This window comes from Mobula birostris, chromosome 12 (assembly GCF_030028105.1).
Source record: "Mobula birostris isolate sMobBir1 chromosome 12, sMobBir1.hap1, whole genome shotgun sequence".
NCBI classification, from domain to species: Eukaryota; Metazoa; Chordata; class Chondrichthyes; order Myliobatiformes; family Myliobatidae; genus Mobula; species Mobula birostris.
In genome coordinates, this window is record NC_092381.1 from 48,160,056 (window position 1) to 48,172,871 (window position 12,816).

General features: G+C 39.7%; 1 protein-coding gene across 1 annotated transcript; it reads left to right on the forward strand.

The window, feature by feature from the left end:
- Positions 1-280: 280 nt before the first annotated feature.
- dmrta2 (DMRT-like family A2) lies at positions 281-2,926 on the forward strand. The gene is made up of 2 exons (XM_072274658.1): positions 281-704; positions 2,055-2,926. Exons 1-2 carry the CDS (start codon positions 281-283, stop codon positions 2,924-2,926), a joined length of 1,296 nt encoding a protein of 431 aa, XP_072130759.1.
- Positions 2,927-12,816: the final 9,890 nt, after the last annotated feature.

The window sequence follows — 12,816 nt, forward strand, 5'->3', positions numbered from 1 at the left end:
CAGGAGCCACATGTTGTCAATTTCACTCTAATGAAAACGTAACGAGCAACAATAGAGAGAGCGCGGAACTGGGTTCATTCAAGCCCTGTAACGAGGAGCATTAATGCTAATGTAATATATAGAATCGCCACCTCCTCACACTGCTCTTAGAGTCTTCTCCTATTCTGCCTGTGCATTAATACTTACAATCTCAACTATTTCCAACGGAGTTTTTACTAACTACTTTCAGGGTGAAATTTTCAGGCATCATTTTAAAATCAGCGGCATCAATTCTAAAATAATGGAATTGCGTACGGAGCTTTCCAGCACCCCGACGACTCAGACAGCGATACCTGTCTCGGTGGCCGGCACGCTCCTTCGCGCTCCGCCTTTGCTTCTACGCGCCACCGAGAAGTACCCCAGGACTCCCAAGTGCGCCCGGTGTAGGAACCACGGGGTCGTCTCGGCTTTAAAGGGCCACAAACGTTACTGTCGCTGGAAGGATTGCATGTGTGCCAAGTGCACCCTGATCGCAGAGAGACAGAGGGTGATGGCGGCCCAGGTGGCCCTGAGAAGGCAGCAGGCACAGGAGGAGAACGAAGCTCGGGAGCTACAACTTCTGTACGGGACGGCGGAAGGATTGGCTCTTGCAGCTGCCAACGGTATGATGCCATCGCGATCTTCTTACGACGTGTTTGGTTCTGTCTGCTCCGATGGTAACGCAGGTACAATCTGATCTTTCAAAACTTTTAGAAACTTCTGATTTAAACCGTAGTTGCGGTCATGATTCCTACGGTAGCTCCTCATGCTCCCCACCCCCACCCCAAACCGAAGTGTTTGTTAACTTTATGTGCAAAATGAGCAGCTGGGTCAAAAACCCGCGTTTGTAAAAGGTTCTCCATCACAAAAAATCGTTCATTTTAGAGTAACACCGTAGCATCTAAATAGAATTTATGTTTAAGTGAGTATACATTAAGTTTCAGTATGATTAATATTAGTTTCTGAGAATCAGATTTACAGATCGACAGTGAAAACCTGTTAAAAGCAAATCACCACCCGGGAAGTATTTACGAGAGAAGTTTCGAACTGGTGTTGCCCTGGCCTGCCTCACCACTAATACTCAATGGAGTTACTTAGGCCTCAGATGTTATTCAATTTGATGTAATAATTAATAAACAATTAATCTCTTTTGGATTTTAAATCTCCAACCCAAGATAATTAAAAACGCTTTTCTCCTTACGTGGAAATTTGGCGCAACCTAGAACACATCTACTTTGTTGATTTTTGTTTACCCAAATGCAAAGTGAACATTAAATTGTTTTTGAGATTTCGCATATAACGGTTTCATAATCGTCAGTATACAAATTGTGTAAAAGAAGAAAACATAGTGCCACCTCATACGAAAGGACCCAGACATAAATGACTAGGTTAACCTTTGCTTTAGTGTCAGCGTATGCCACGGCCATCTAAGTAAATGAACATTATGAAATAATTTTACGAAGGCAATTTGGTAAAATTTGTAATTATTTTACATATAACGAGAAATGATTCATTCGCAAATACTTTGTACAACAGTTGATGCAACCCTGAAACATCGCCACTGTGGTTTCGCTTTCTCATTAAGTTACATGTTAAATCATTTGTTTTCGTTGACCCTTTGTCGCCGTAGTCGCCCCTGAAATCGGTTTATTTTTTTTACTAAGAATGTTTTTATTTAATTAGACGCAATTATGAAGTAAAAGAAAAACATTTCTACAGCATTATAACTATTGCGTTTAGTAAACCCAATCTCTAATCTGAGAAGAGGTTTCCAGTTCCGATCATCTGTTAATATGTGGTTTTATTTAGCTTCGGGATTCTGACAAGAGCATGCTTGGTTGTAAACACCTTTATGGTAACTAATTGTTAGCTATCAAAAAACACGCGCTGTAAGTAACTGAACGAGCTTCCAAAATCTCATTTGTTTTAAACTTTTCGCATTTATGTTGGTAATTATATTAGATGAGGGAATCCTTTAGAGAATAAAAATAGCATCGGATAGCAACAGTTTAATACATTTTAAACTTGATTTGCAGAAACGAAACTCCAGAAGTATGAGTTATTTCAAAAAAGTTTAATGCCGAGAGCTGTTACTCCGCAACAGTCCTTGGCGAAGCCGATGGTCGGAGACAGCGAATCGGGTACTGGTAGTGTCCCCGGGACCTCGTCCCCAGATGTTCGTCACGGATCTGGGTCTGAGAACGGAGATGGAGAATCTTTCCTTAGTTCCCCTATCTGTAAAGTTCTAAAGGAAGGAGAAGATAGTCCAAGGACCATCACGCCGCTGGGTTCTGAATCTGGGTCAGAGGCAGACAAGGACGAGAGAGACGGGACCCCGTCCACAGCTGCCCGCCAAAGGACTCCCATAGAAATTCTCACCAGGGTCTTCCCTTCGCACAAAAGAAGCGTTCTCGAGCTGGTCCTCCAGGGCTGTGGAGGGGACGTTGTCCAAGCCATTGAACAGATCCTGAACAATAGAGAACAAGAAAAGATTACGGAAGAAACTTGGCACCGAGAAAGGACGCACCAGACTGTTCAAGGACCTACATCACATAGACCCCTGGTAGCTGGGACCGTGCCTCCTGCCATTGGGACTCTAGGCAACAGATCTGCTTTCTCCCCACTCCAACCGAATGCGGCCCATTTTACTGCAGATCCCAATACCTATGCCATTGGGCCACATCTAGGACTCAACCCTCTTCGCTTAGCGTATTCAACCCATAGCAGGGGACTTGCTTTCATGACGCCTTATTCTACGACGGGTCTTGTCCCAACACTGGGCTTTCGTCCACCCATGGATTATGCCTTCAGCGACCTCATGCGAGACAGGTCCAATTTACACAAAGATCAAGTGTATACTAATGGACTTTACGGATCAGTTGTAAATAATAACCCGGATAAACAGTAAGTTGCAAAACTCTAAAGCATCTCAAAACTGCCACAAAGCACTGGTGGAATGTTAGGAATTGCCTCGTGCCTGTTTTGCTATTTTTTAAAACATGCACGCGAGGAGTTAAACATTTAGTCAATAAACATTGTACGATAATGTGCTAATGTGCAATTTTGTAATAACAGTATATTTCGCTGGTATTGTAATTCATAGCCATAATCACGGAGTTACTTTGATTATTGTGTACTTAGATTCTCAAGTGTAATGTCTAAACACAACAGAAATAATCCTAAATTATTAATGTAATATGTAGAAAATTCATATTCTAATGGAACAGCGGTCAGACGTTCTACGTCGTACTTAAGGTGCGAAGTAAATATATTGTAGATTTGAGTCGGGGCTTATTTTGAGGCTGTTTCAAGTAGACGATCGAAAATGTGTAAATAGCAAACGTTCGGGAAGTTAGATGCGTTTATAATTGTATTTAGGAAAAGCTACAACAAGTCAGTAGCGCAATGTTTGTATACTTGCACTGTACATAGAAGCTCGCCGCTGATCTGTGTTCGTTCAAGCTTTTTTTGTGTAAGGCAGTTAAAGTTATGTGTTTGCATTTGATAGAAATAAAGGTTATTTTGTAAACAAATCGTATCTTGATTAACTCTTAACAAACGAAAGCAGACACAGCACAATAGTTTCTTATTGACAAAAACTGCTTTGGAAATCTCAAGTCTTAATATAAGGAAGTGCAAATAAAGCAAGCGCGGCGATCAGTCATAATTATTTTCAGAAACAAAACGTTTATAATTTCCCCAAATATGCAACATTGGTGAAATATTATAGGAAACATTATTAATAATAAACTGAAGAACATCACAACCAATTTATTAAGTTCCTGAAGTTTGTAACCCAACGTAAAAACGTCCACTAGATTGGCTTTATGACCATCCACATTTGATAAAAGGCGACTAAAGTGTAATAAAGAGTACTGCTGAATTAAGATTGTACGGCTCACCAGATTCGTAGTTATGGCAACCTAATCCTACTAAACGGCTCTCTGGCAGAGTGATGTATTTACTTTCTTGCCTCAACTATAACTGTGTAAACATCATGTCTAAAAGGCCGGCGTTGAACTTACTGCTAACTCCTGATATAGCATATATTGCAGAAGAGGAAATATGAAACATAATTGAAACAGCGAAACTTCTAGTTGGTAGTCTTTTTACATCCTTGAAAATAAGTTTGTTGTGTTGTTGTTTTAACAGAATAATATCACCGCTGACATTAAGCAAACGCTCGGCATCTACGCTAATTAATTGGCCTTTACAATTCCTAGTCAATAAAAAAAAACATTTTGCGAGTACTCTAACGATATTAAAATCTTGCAGACTGTGAAACACAATACAACGAAATAATAAAGTGGCCTTAACGGCGAGCTAATTTGATTGGGTTGTCTAACACTAATTGAAAAACAACCCCTGGTTGCAGATTGTCTGTATCAAAGAAATGCCCAACATCTGAACAAACTTTCACAGACGAATTAATTCAGGGTTTCTATATTTGAGAATACTACTACGGGCGTTAGCACCCAGAGGATTGTCACTATGGTTAGGAAGGGTCACAATATTTGGTCCTTCGCTAGGTCTCCACCAGGCTGCAGTATTATTCCAATCATTATCGAAAATGTGAACTGTTTTGAGAACTTTCCAATCAACTGAATGTTTACAATCTTGCTAGCTTTATATTTCACAGGTTATATACACATTTTACACCTCTAACTATGCAATATTTTAAATATAATATTTGTTGTACATGATTATATACTCGCCAAGTGTGTCTAACAACGGTGTCCCGCAGTTATGTAGAACTTGTTCTATTTAATTGAAAAAATTTTGGGCATTTACGTCGTCTCTTAATAGATCTGAAACTTGTTCTGTTTTAAAAAAAAGCATAGGAAACTAGAAAATCAAAAATAATTTTCCAAATAATCCAAATGAAAATCGAAAGTAAACAAAAAAAGAGGCAAATATTCGAATCTTAAAACTTCGTAAAGAAAGTATTAACTTTAATTGAAGGGACTTATTCTTGCTGGTATATATGTCACTTTCTATTGTTCTAAATAAACATTTAGGAAGAATATTTAAAAGTAATCAATTAGCTCCAATATAAGAAATAAACACATGGCAAATATAAACTTTTCTTCTGATGGCTTGGATGGTTATAATATAACATGACGAATATTCTAGACGAAGACTAATATTTATTTTGGAAAAAAAGCACATTATAGCAGTTTGAATTTATGGTTATTTCCGCTATTTATCAAGAAATTTGAAACATTTCAGTCCGAGCGAAAACAGGAAATAGAAATAATTCGCTGACGATTCTGAAAACAATTTTATGAAATGTTTTAAATTAATTAATCAGTGTCAACCGTTTATATTCACGAAAAGAGGTACAAGAAATAATTAAATTTACCACAAAAAGCAATGTTTGGGTGAACGTGCGCCTTCACTAATTGCAACTTCTATTCTCAAATAGTGAACAAAATGAAAAGTTTTAAAAATGTTGACGAATAATACACATAATAGCAATTCAGTAAATTTTAGTCAGCATCCGTGCCTCGGATTTGCTTTTGTATTTTGTGTTCATTGCAAAAAGCTTAGCATCAGTTTTTCCGTGCACAAATAAGAAGTTAGAATCTCATCACTAAAAAAAGTTAGACGTCGCATTGTGTTACTATCATGTGAACTTCTTTGGCAAGAAAGGACTTTGCAAAATTCAATAATATCAATAAATTGCATATGAATTAATTAATTTCTTCAAATGGAGGATTTCCTAGATGTATAATTTCCCTCTGTGCAAACGTGCTTCAAGGGTCCCTGGTAGAAGAGATGGCGGTGGAATAACTTTCAAACTGGACCGCAGAATTTTTACACAGAAATTAGAATTGCATTATCAAATTCACAATAACATCAATTCTATCACGTGCCCGACGCCTTGGAAGAATATGATTAACTTCATTGTTTAATTTCAAGGTGTATGCCAGGTGTTTAACGATCTAAATTCGGCAATCTGCCACTCCTACGTAAAACAGGGAAAAGGAACACAACCAGCCCTATCAAATGACCTCAATCCAGTGAATTGTCACTCAGAGTTTAATGGACATTTAATTTGATCAGTTCCATAACTACTAGTCAATTACTTCGTCACAAACATTCTCTGCTATTCCAAACCTGTCATATATTTCAAATGAACTTCAGTATTGTGGACAAAAATATCTCAGTTTGAAACAGAACGTGTGTTATTGATTTTCATTCTCAAAGGTCGTTTTTAATACATCTGGGCGCATGGTTGAAATTCAAATGGCTGAGCGTCGATATAGGTGCGAGGGTTCAGAGTAATAACGATGGCGTCAGGAGTGATATTTATTACTGGAAATTAAAACTTGAAAAGCAAAAGTGAGCTGATACAGTCGGTGTTAAATTAGGGCCAAAACTGCAATCTCTGTTTTATCTTCCAGCATAAGCATTGTAAGCAAATCACCATTGATTACTCAAATGTTATTTTAGTTTTAAACACCGCTACAAATTACTGCAGAAAAAAATGCTTTGTGCCAAATTTTGAATTAGGAATTGAATCGAAAACCCTTCCCCATACTTGATCTGGGCTCCAGCGCCCTCTTATGCCGCAAGTCCGCTATTGTTATTTAGGAGGCCAGCGGAGTGGAAGCCTGTCACGTTTTGCACATTACAAGTCAATTTAACGCTTAACGTTAAAATGGACACACAGACGTAACTTAAATACAACCTCACTAAATTACTGCAATTGTTTATATCAATATTTATATTAAAGTATGTGATGTTCAGAGCACAACTATGACAAAATTATTCCAAAAGTTGAACGTTTTTTTAAAATTGGGATCATCAGGACACAGTGGAAATATTCCAGACTGTGTAGAGTTATATTGATTCCCCAATTTCCCGCGGACGAATTACATGGAGCTTTGGTAAAACCTCATTCTAAAATTGAAAGGAAACCAAAATGAGGCATATTAAATATTAAGATCTAACATAGTAGATACTGAAATGTAAAGAGCAAACCGATACACAGTACATGGAATTGAGCTCAAAACTGATGAAATATAAAATATGCAATTAAAACAACATGAATATTTCTCAGAAAAGGAGATCGGCACTTGGAATTCGCTTTCAGAAATTGCAACGAATTGAATGAAGGATGAAGAATGAATCTGATGAAGGTTCCCGGCCCGAAACGTCGACAGTTTACTCATTTTCATAGATGCTGCCTGCCCTACTAGGTTCCTCCAGCATTGTGTGTGTGTGTTGCTCTGGACTTCCAGCATCTGCAGGTTTTTTTGATGTTTGTGAATATCAGGCCGTATCATTGATAACTCTTAAAATGGATGAAAGGGAAAAGCTGAATTTCATCAGGAGGTGCTGAAGTGCCACTCGTATGACATAAGAAATTCGTTTGCTAAATGTTATGCTGGAGTCCTCCTTCCCCATGGAGCGCAGGTAGCGCACGCCGCGTAAGGAGTTAGCAGAAGTTACACTAAGGAATTTAGGACTTCCTTTAGTCAGAAAGATGAATTTGAAACTGTTTCTTGGAGATGTCTGATGCAATGCAATTCATCGATTAGATTTCTTCCTTTGATTTCCCTTTTTTACTGCATTAATCACTCTGCTTAATCCTTTTCTATTATTTTAAGGCAAACTGCACTGTGTAAAGGTGGCGAATAGAAGGGCCAGACAAATAATCTGCCCCTAGAATTTTGGAGCTTTAATCTGGACCCAGCCGTAAGTGTAGGCGGGCGGAATGACTGAAGCGGAGTCCACCTCCTTAAGGGTGATGCTCAGCTCTGTTTTGGATTTTATTGTAGCCACGATCTGTGCATTTTCCCTGGTAGACTGAAAAAAAATCATGCCTGATAACAAGTATTGATAGTTTAAAACTGAGTTTCACATTTACCATTTAGATTAATTATTGTCTTGCTTTTTTCTTCTAATTGCATGGACTTCATACTTTAAAAAGGAAATAATTCATAAGTAAAATTGTTTTGCTGAAATAAGGAGGTTATTTGGAGTGCTGGCAATACCTGGGTAGTTTTCCCATCTTCATCTATGGTATTTGTTATTTTCTACTTTCACTGTGACCTCTTATTCCAACACTATTCTTCGAAATATGCACCCATGACCTGTTCCCAGACCTCTGACAAAAAAGGTTCTTTGTTGACAGCTGGTTGGCATTCAAAATCCACACTGTTTGCCTCATCCTCTGCCCTTGCCTTATCCTTTGATTTTACCTTCACTTGGAAACTTCTTGTGAAAGATTAAATGTGATTGGATTCTGTCTGAATAGGGAAGACACAAAAATGACGTGTATTGTCAATTTATTAGAATACCTTAATAATGCACTGCACGTTCCTGTTGTACATTTGTTCATAAAGCACCAGTTACTATGATATCTATGGAGATTGGTCCTACTCTGGGTAATCAACGTTTCCAAACACTCAGCCCCTAAACATATAGCTTAAAAGTTATCCATGCAAATTCAATCAACATCAAAACATCTTTGTAAGAAATCACATATATTTAATGTAAATAGAAACAACAGTTACAATTAATTCCCATTGCATTGTATAAAATTATCAATTTAGTAATGTAATTTGATTTGTCCCTTTTGGATCATTTATGAATATTTTATATGCTTTTACTACTTTGTCACAAATATTAAGTAAATATTCAAACAAATCTGGATTTGAATCATTTTGAAAGAGAAAATAAATCACTAAGAAGCTCTAACACGAACAAAGGTATCGTTAAACTATTATTCCTTTTTACCAGACTGACAGGATAATCACATTGTTAAAGAGACATCTTTTTATGTTAAGCTTAATTGTAATGGAAAAATATATTTATATTTTTGAAGAAAATAAAGCATTTGGAAGATATTTTAATTAAAGCTGAGCTTAGTTATACAATGTGGAGCTTTTGGAATCACATTAATATAATTTGTATTGGGACTTCAATGTCATCAGCATCTGCAAACTTCTAAGTATGTCAAAATATTCCTCCAAGACTTAACCCCCCAGATGTCTCTTTTGGCACCACCTCACAAGCAGCATCTAAAACCAAAGTATCCAATAATAATTTCCATCTCATTCATAACCCCTAACAAAGTGGCATATTTCATTCTGCATAACTTCCAAGATATCTCTGTTCAAGGTAGCATCCCATACAATACATGACCTCCTCTACAGTCTACACTGATTTCCTTTGATTGAAATTGAACTTCCACTGCTCAGAGGATCTTGGCAGCTCACATGGATTTTCTGGAAAACTTAATGGAACACTTTCATTGCAGTGTTTTTCCTTTTGACTCTTTTCCCCATTGAGGACACCTATAATAATCCTTGTTCTACCTTGTTCAAAGTCACTACCTCATCCATATTCTTGAGGAATCTATCCAGTGTCTGCACCATGCCTATCTTGAGAAGACCTGACTCTCTGAAGCAGTCTAGAGCACCTGCAGATACATGTATAATGGACCCTGCAATAAAATGTACATGTCATTCAGCTGGAACAAGCAGGAAGTGGTAGAAATGTTTCTACAGCCTTGGTTCTGTTCAACACTACTCAACTCTCCAGGACTGCAAGGCAGGTTTCTATCCACCTGACTTTGCTCAGTTCCTCCAGCATTTTGTGTGTGTTGCTCAAGATTACCAGCATCTGCAGAATCTGTTGTGGTTATCATTGCACAAGGGAACAGGTCATGGTTTTGTCCAGCTTCAGTAAAAATAACTTCCAAAGGAAATCAAACACAGGAGCTAGTTTCATAGACCTGACTGCTACTTACAACAGAGTTGATTTAAATAACAACTACTGGCTAATCTAGATAGACATCTTCTTTACTGAGCTGTCAACAGCTTGAAGCTTCTCTGCAGAAGAAGTAATTTCGGTGTTGAAGACAGTCAAATTGTGAAGAAATCACATCAAAGTTCTGTACTGTTCTTTTTAATGTTGTCTAGTCTCTAAACTGTTAAAGTGCAGGAAACCAAACCTCAGTGATTGGTTAATGTTGACGAAATCTACTTTGCATTTCAGGTGCAATCATATTGCAGCCTCTAAGATAACCTGAATGGCAATGCGCTATCATGATTAATTACTGTCATTATGATACATCACTATTTGGACATCATTGCATCCGCCGCTTGACTCACCACCAAGTCCGGTGGCAGGTCCTGATTGTGCTGAGCTGATTCAAGGAGTGCTCCTTTGCTGCTTCAAGTTAATTGCTGCTGCACCTTAAAGGAGTGTTAGTGTCCTGGGATGGTGGGAAGGGATTAGCTAAAAACCACAGGTGCATATCCTGTGGTTGTGTGGCAGGGTGGCTGGAAGAGTGAGACTGGGAGTGACGGGCTGAATAGTCCCCTGTTGAATGCTGGAAGAGAGGGGGAGGGCAAGATGTCCCTGGTGGTGGAATGTTGTTGAAGTTAGTGGAAAGGATGGTGGATGATTCACTGTGCAGAAACCAGTCATGTGGAAGGTGAGGACAAAGGGAACCAGTGCTTACTCAGGGTTGGAGGGAAGTAGTGAGAGCAAAAGTACAGGAAATAGATGCAATGCAGTCAAGTGCCCTGCCAGCTGTGTTGGGGGGAGGCCACGCTTAAGAAAAACAAGATGACATTTCAAAAGCACACATGTTCAGAGTGCTATTAACAGTGCAGATAACGTCGAGATGGGGGAATCAGTAGAATGCAATGGAGTTCTTACCCCAGGGAGCGTGTGAAGAGGTGTAGACAGGACATTTGGGGGAGTGTGCATTTACAATGAAGGGACAGAAGCCTGAAGACCTACGTTCAACATTTTAGGAACTTCTTCTCCTCCACCATCAGCTTTCTGAATGATCCATGAACCCATAAACATTACCTCACTCTTCCTCTTTGGCACTATTTTATCTTTTCACTTACAGTACATAGAATATCGAATGGAGAACACTACAGCACAGTACAGGCCCTTTGGTCATGTTGTTGTACTGACCTTTTAACCTACTCCCAGATCAACCTAACCCTTCCCTCCCACATAGCTATCCATTTTTCTTTCATCCATATGCTTAACTAAGTTGAATGTTGAATGTTTGTAATGTATCTGTGTCTACCATGACCCCTAAAGAGCGTTCCATACACCCACCACCTCCTGTGTGGAAAAAAACCTCCTCTGACATTCCGCCATACTTCACTACAATCACCTTAAAAGTATGCCCCTTTGCATTAGCCACTGGTAAAAGTATCCACTCTGTTTATGTCTTCTTATGCCACCTTATACACCTCTATCAAGTACCTCATCTTTCTTCACTCCGAGGAAAAAGCCCCAGTTTGTCAATTTTGTGTCTTTGCATTGTACTGCTGCCACAGAAATGATTTCACAGTGTAGGTCAGTGATAACAGACCTGATTCTGGTTCTGATGCTTGTGGCTGAGATAGTGGCAGAGAGAAATCAAGAAAGGGAGGGGCCAGAGATGGAGCAAGTGATCATAAGAACAGGTCAAAAATTAGCAGCAAGGAGAGGGACATTTTTGATTTGTGTATGTGAGCAGGAAGTGGTGCGAGGAAAGCCATCAGTGTGCCGGAATAAGAATTGGGAGAGCAGGCCTAAGAAGGAATAGAGCACAGCCTGAATCAAACTTTGGAGGGATGCGGCAGATTGAACAATATCTATGGGGAGAGGAATTGCTGGTGTTTCGGTCAAGACCCTGGAGGAGGACAATAGCTGGATAAAGTGGAGAGGAAGAGGGATGAGACAGGGATTAATAGGTGGTGGGTGGATGGAGGAAGGGAGAGGGATGATGGTCAAATAGAGTCAAGTGGAAGAAGGGAGGGGTAGAGCTGAGAGACACTGGCAGGTGGGTGATATGTAGAAGCAGGGAAAGAAAGAAAAGGCAGATGGGCCCAGGTTGGTTCCATCCTGGGGAGCTGTGGGGGTGGGGGTGAAGATGGAGGAGGGTCACTCAAAGCCTAGCTGTGCTGGAATGTGATAATAAAGAAAATGTTAATGGGTACCACCAGGAAAGGTCAGATCGAACTGGATGGAGGGAGGGGATATGGTGGCTGACGTTTGTAGATAGTAGTTGGATGGAACTACAATGGAAGCGGGGGCAGCTGAAGAGTAGAGTATGTGATAGGGAACAAAGATGGGAGGACTGGGACTGGATTGGGACAGAACACAGGATGCAAGAGTAAATTGGAATATTCAATATTTACACCTTTGGGCAGTAAACTATCCCAGCCAAATATAAAGGTGTTGTTTTTCTTGTTTGTATTGGGCCCTGTCCTGGAGGTAGAGAAGGATGAGGATGGACAGATCAGAATGGGAAGAGGAGTTGAAATTGCATGTGTTGGGGAGCTCTGGATGACCACTGCAGATAGAATGCATGTGCTCTGTGAATTGGTTTCCTGTCTACCTTTGGTCTCACCGATGTGGAGGAGACCACTTATGGGTACTTGCATGAGCCCCAGCTACGCCTGCCTCTTCATTGGTTATGTGGAACAGTCTGTGCTCCAAACCTATACTGGTACTGCTCCCCAACTTTTCCTTTGCTACATTGACGACTACATTGGTGCTGCTTCCTGCACCCATGCTGAGTTCGTCAATTACATCGACTTTACTTCAAACTTCCACCCAGCCCTCAAGTTCACTTGGTCTATCTTGGACACTTCTCTCCCCTTTCTCGATCTCTCGGTTTCCATCTCTGGAGACAGACTATCCACTGACATCTTCTACAAGCCCAGTGACGCTCATAACTACCTTAACTATACCTCTTCCCACCCTGCCACATGCAAAAATGCCATTCCCTATTCCCAGTTCCTCCGTCTCCGCTGCATCTGCTCCCAG

Coding starts and splice junctions, on each gene's coding strand:
- dmrta2 (XM_072274658.1), top strand. CDS start 281: ATGGAATTGCGTACGGAGCTTTCCAGCACCCCGACGACTCAGACAGCG. Junction 705..2,054: donor CTGCTCCGATGGTAACGCAG/GTACAATCTGAT, acceptor CTTGATTTGCAG/AAACGAAACTCCAGAAGTAT.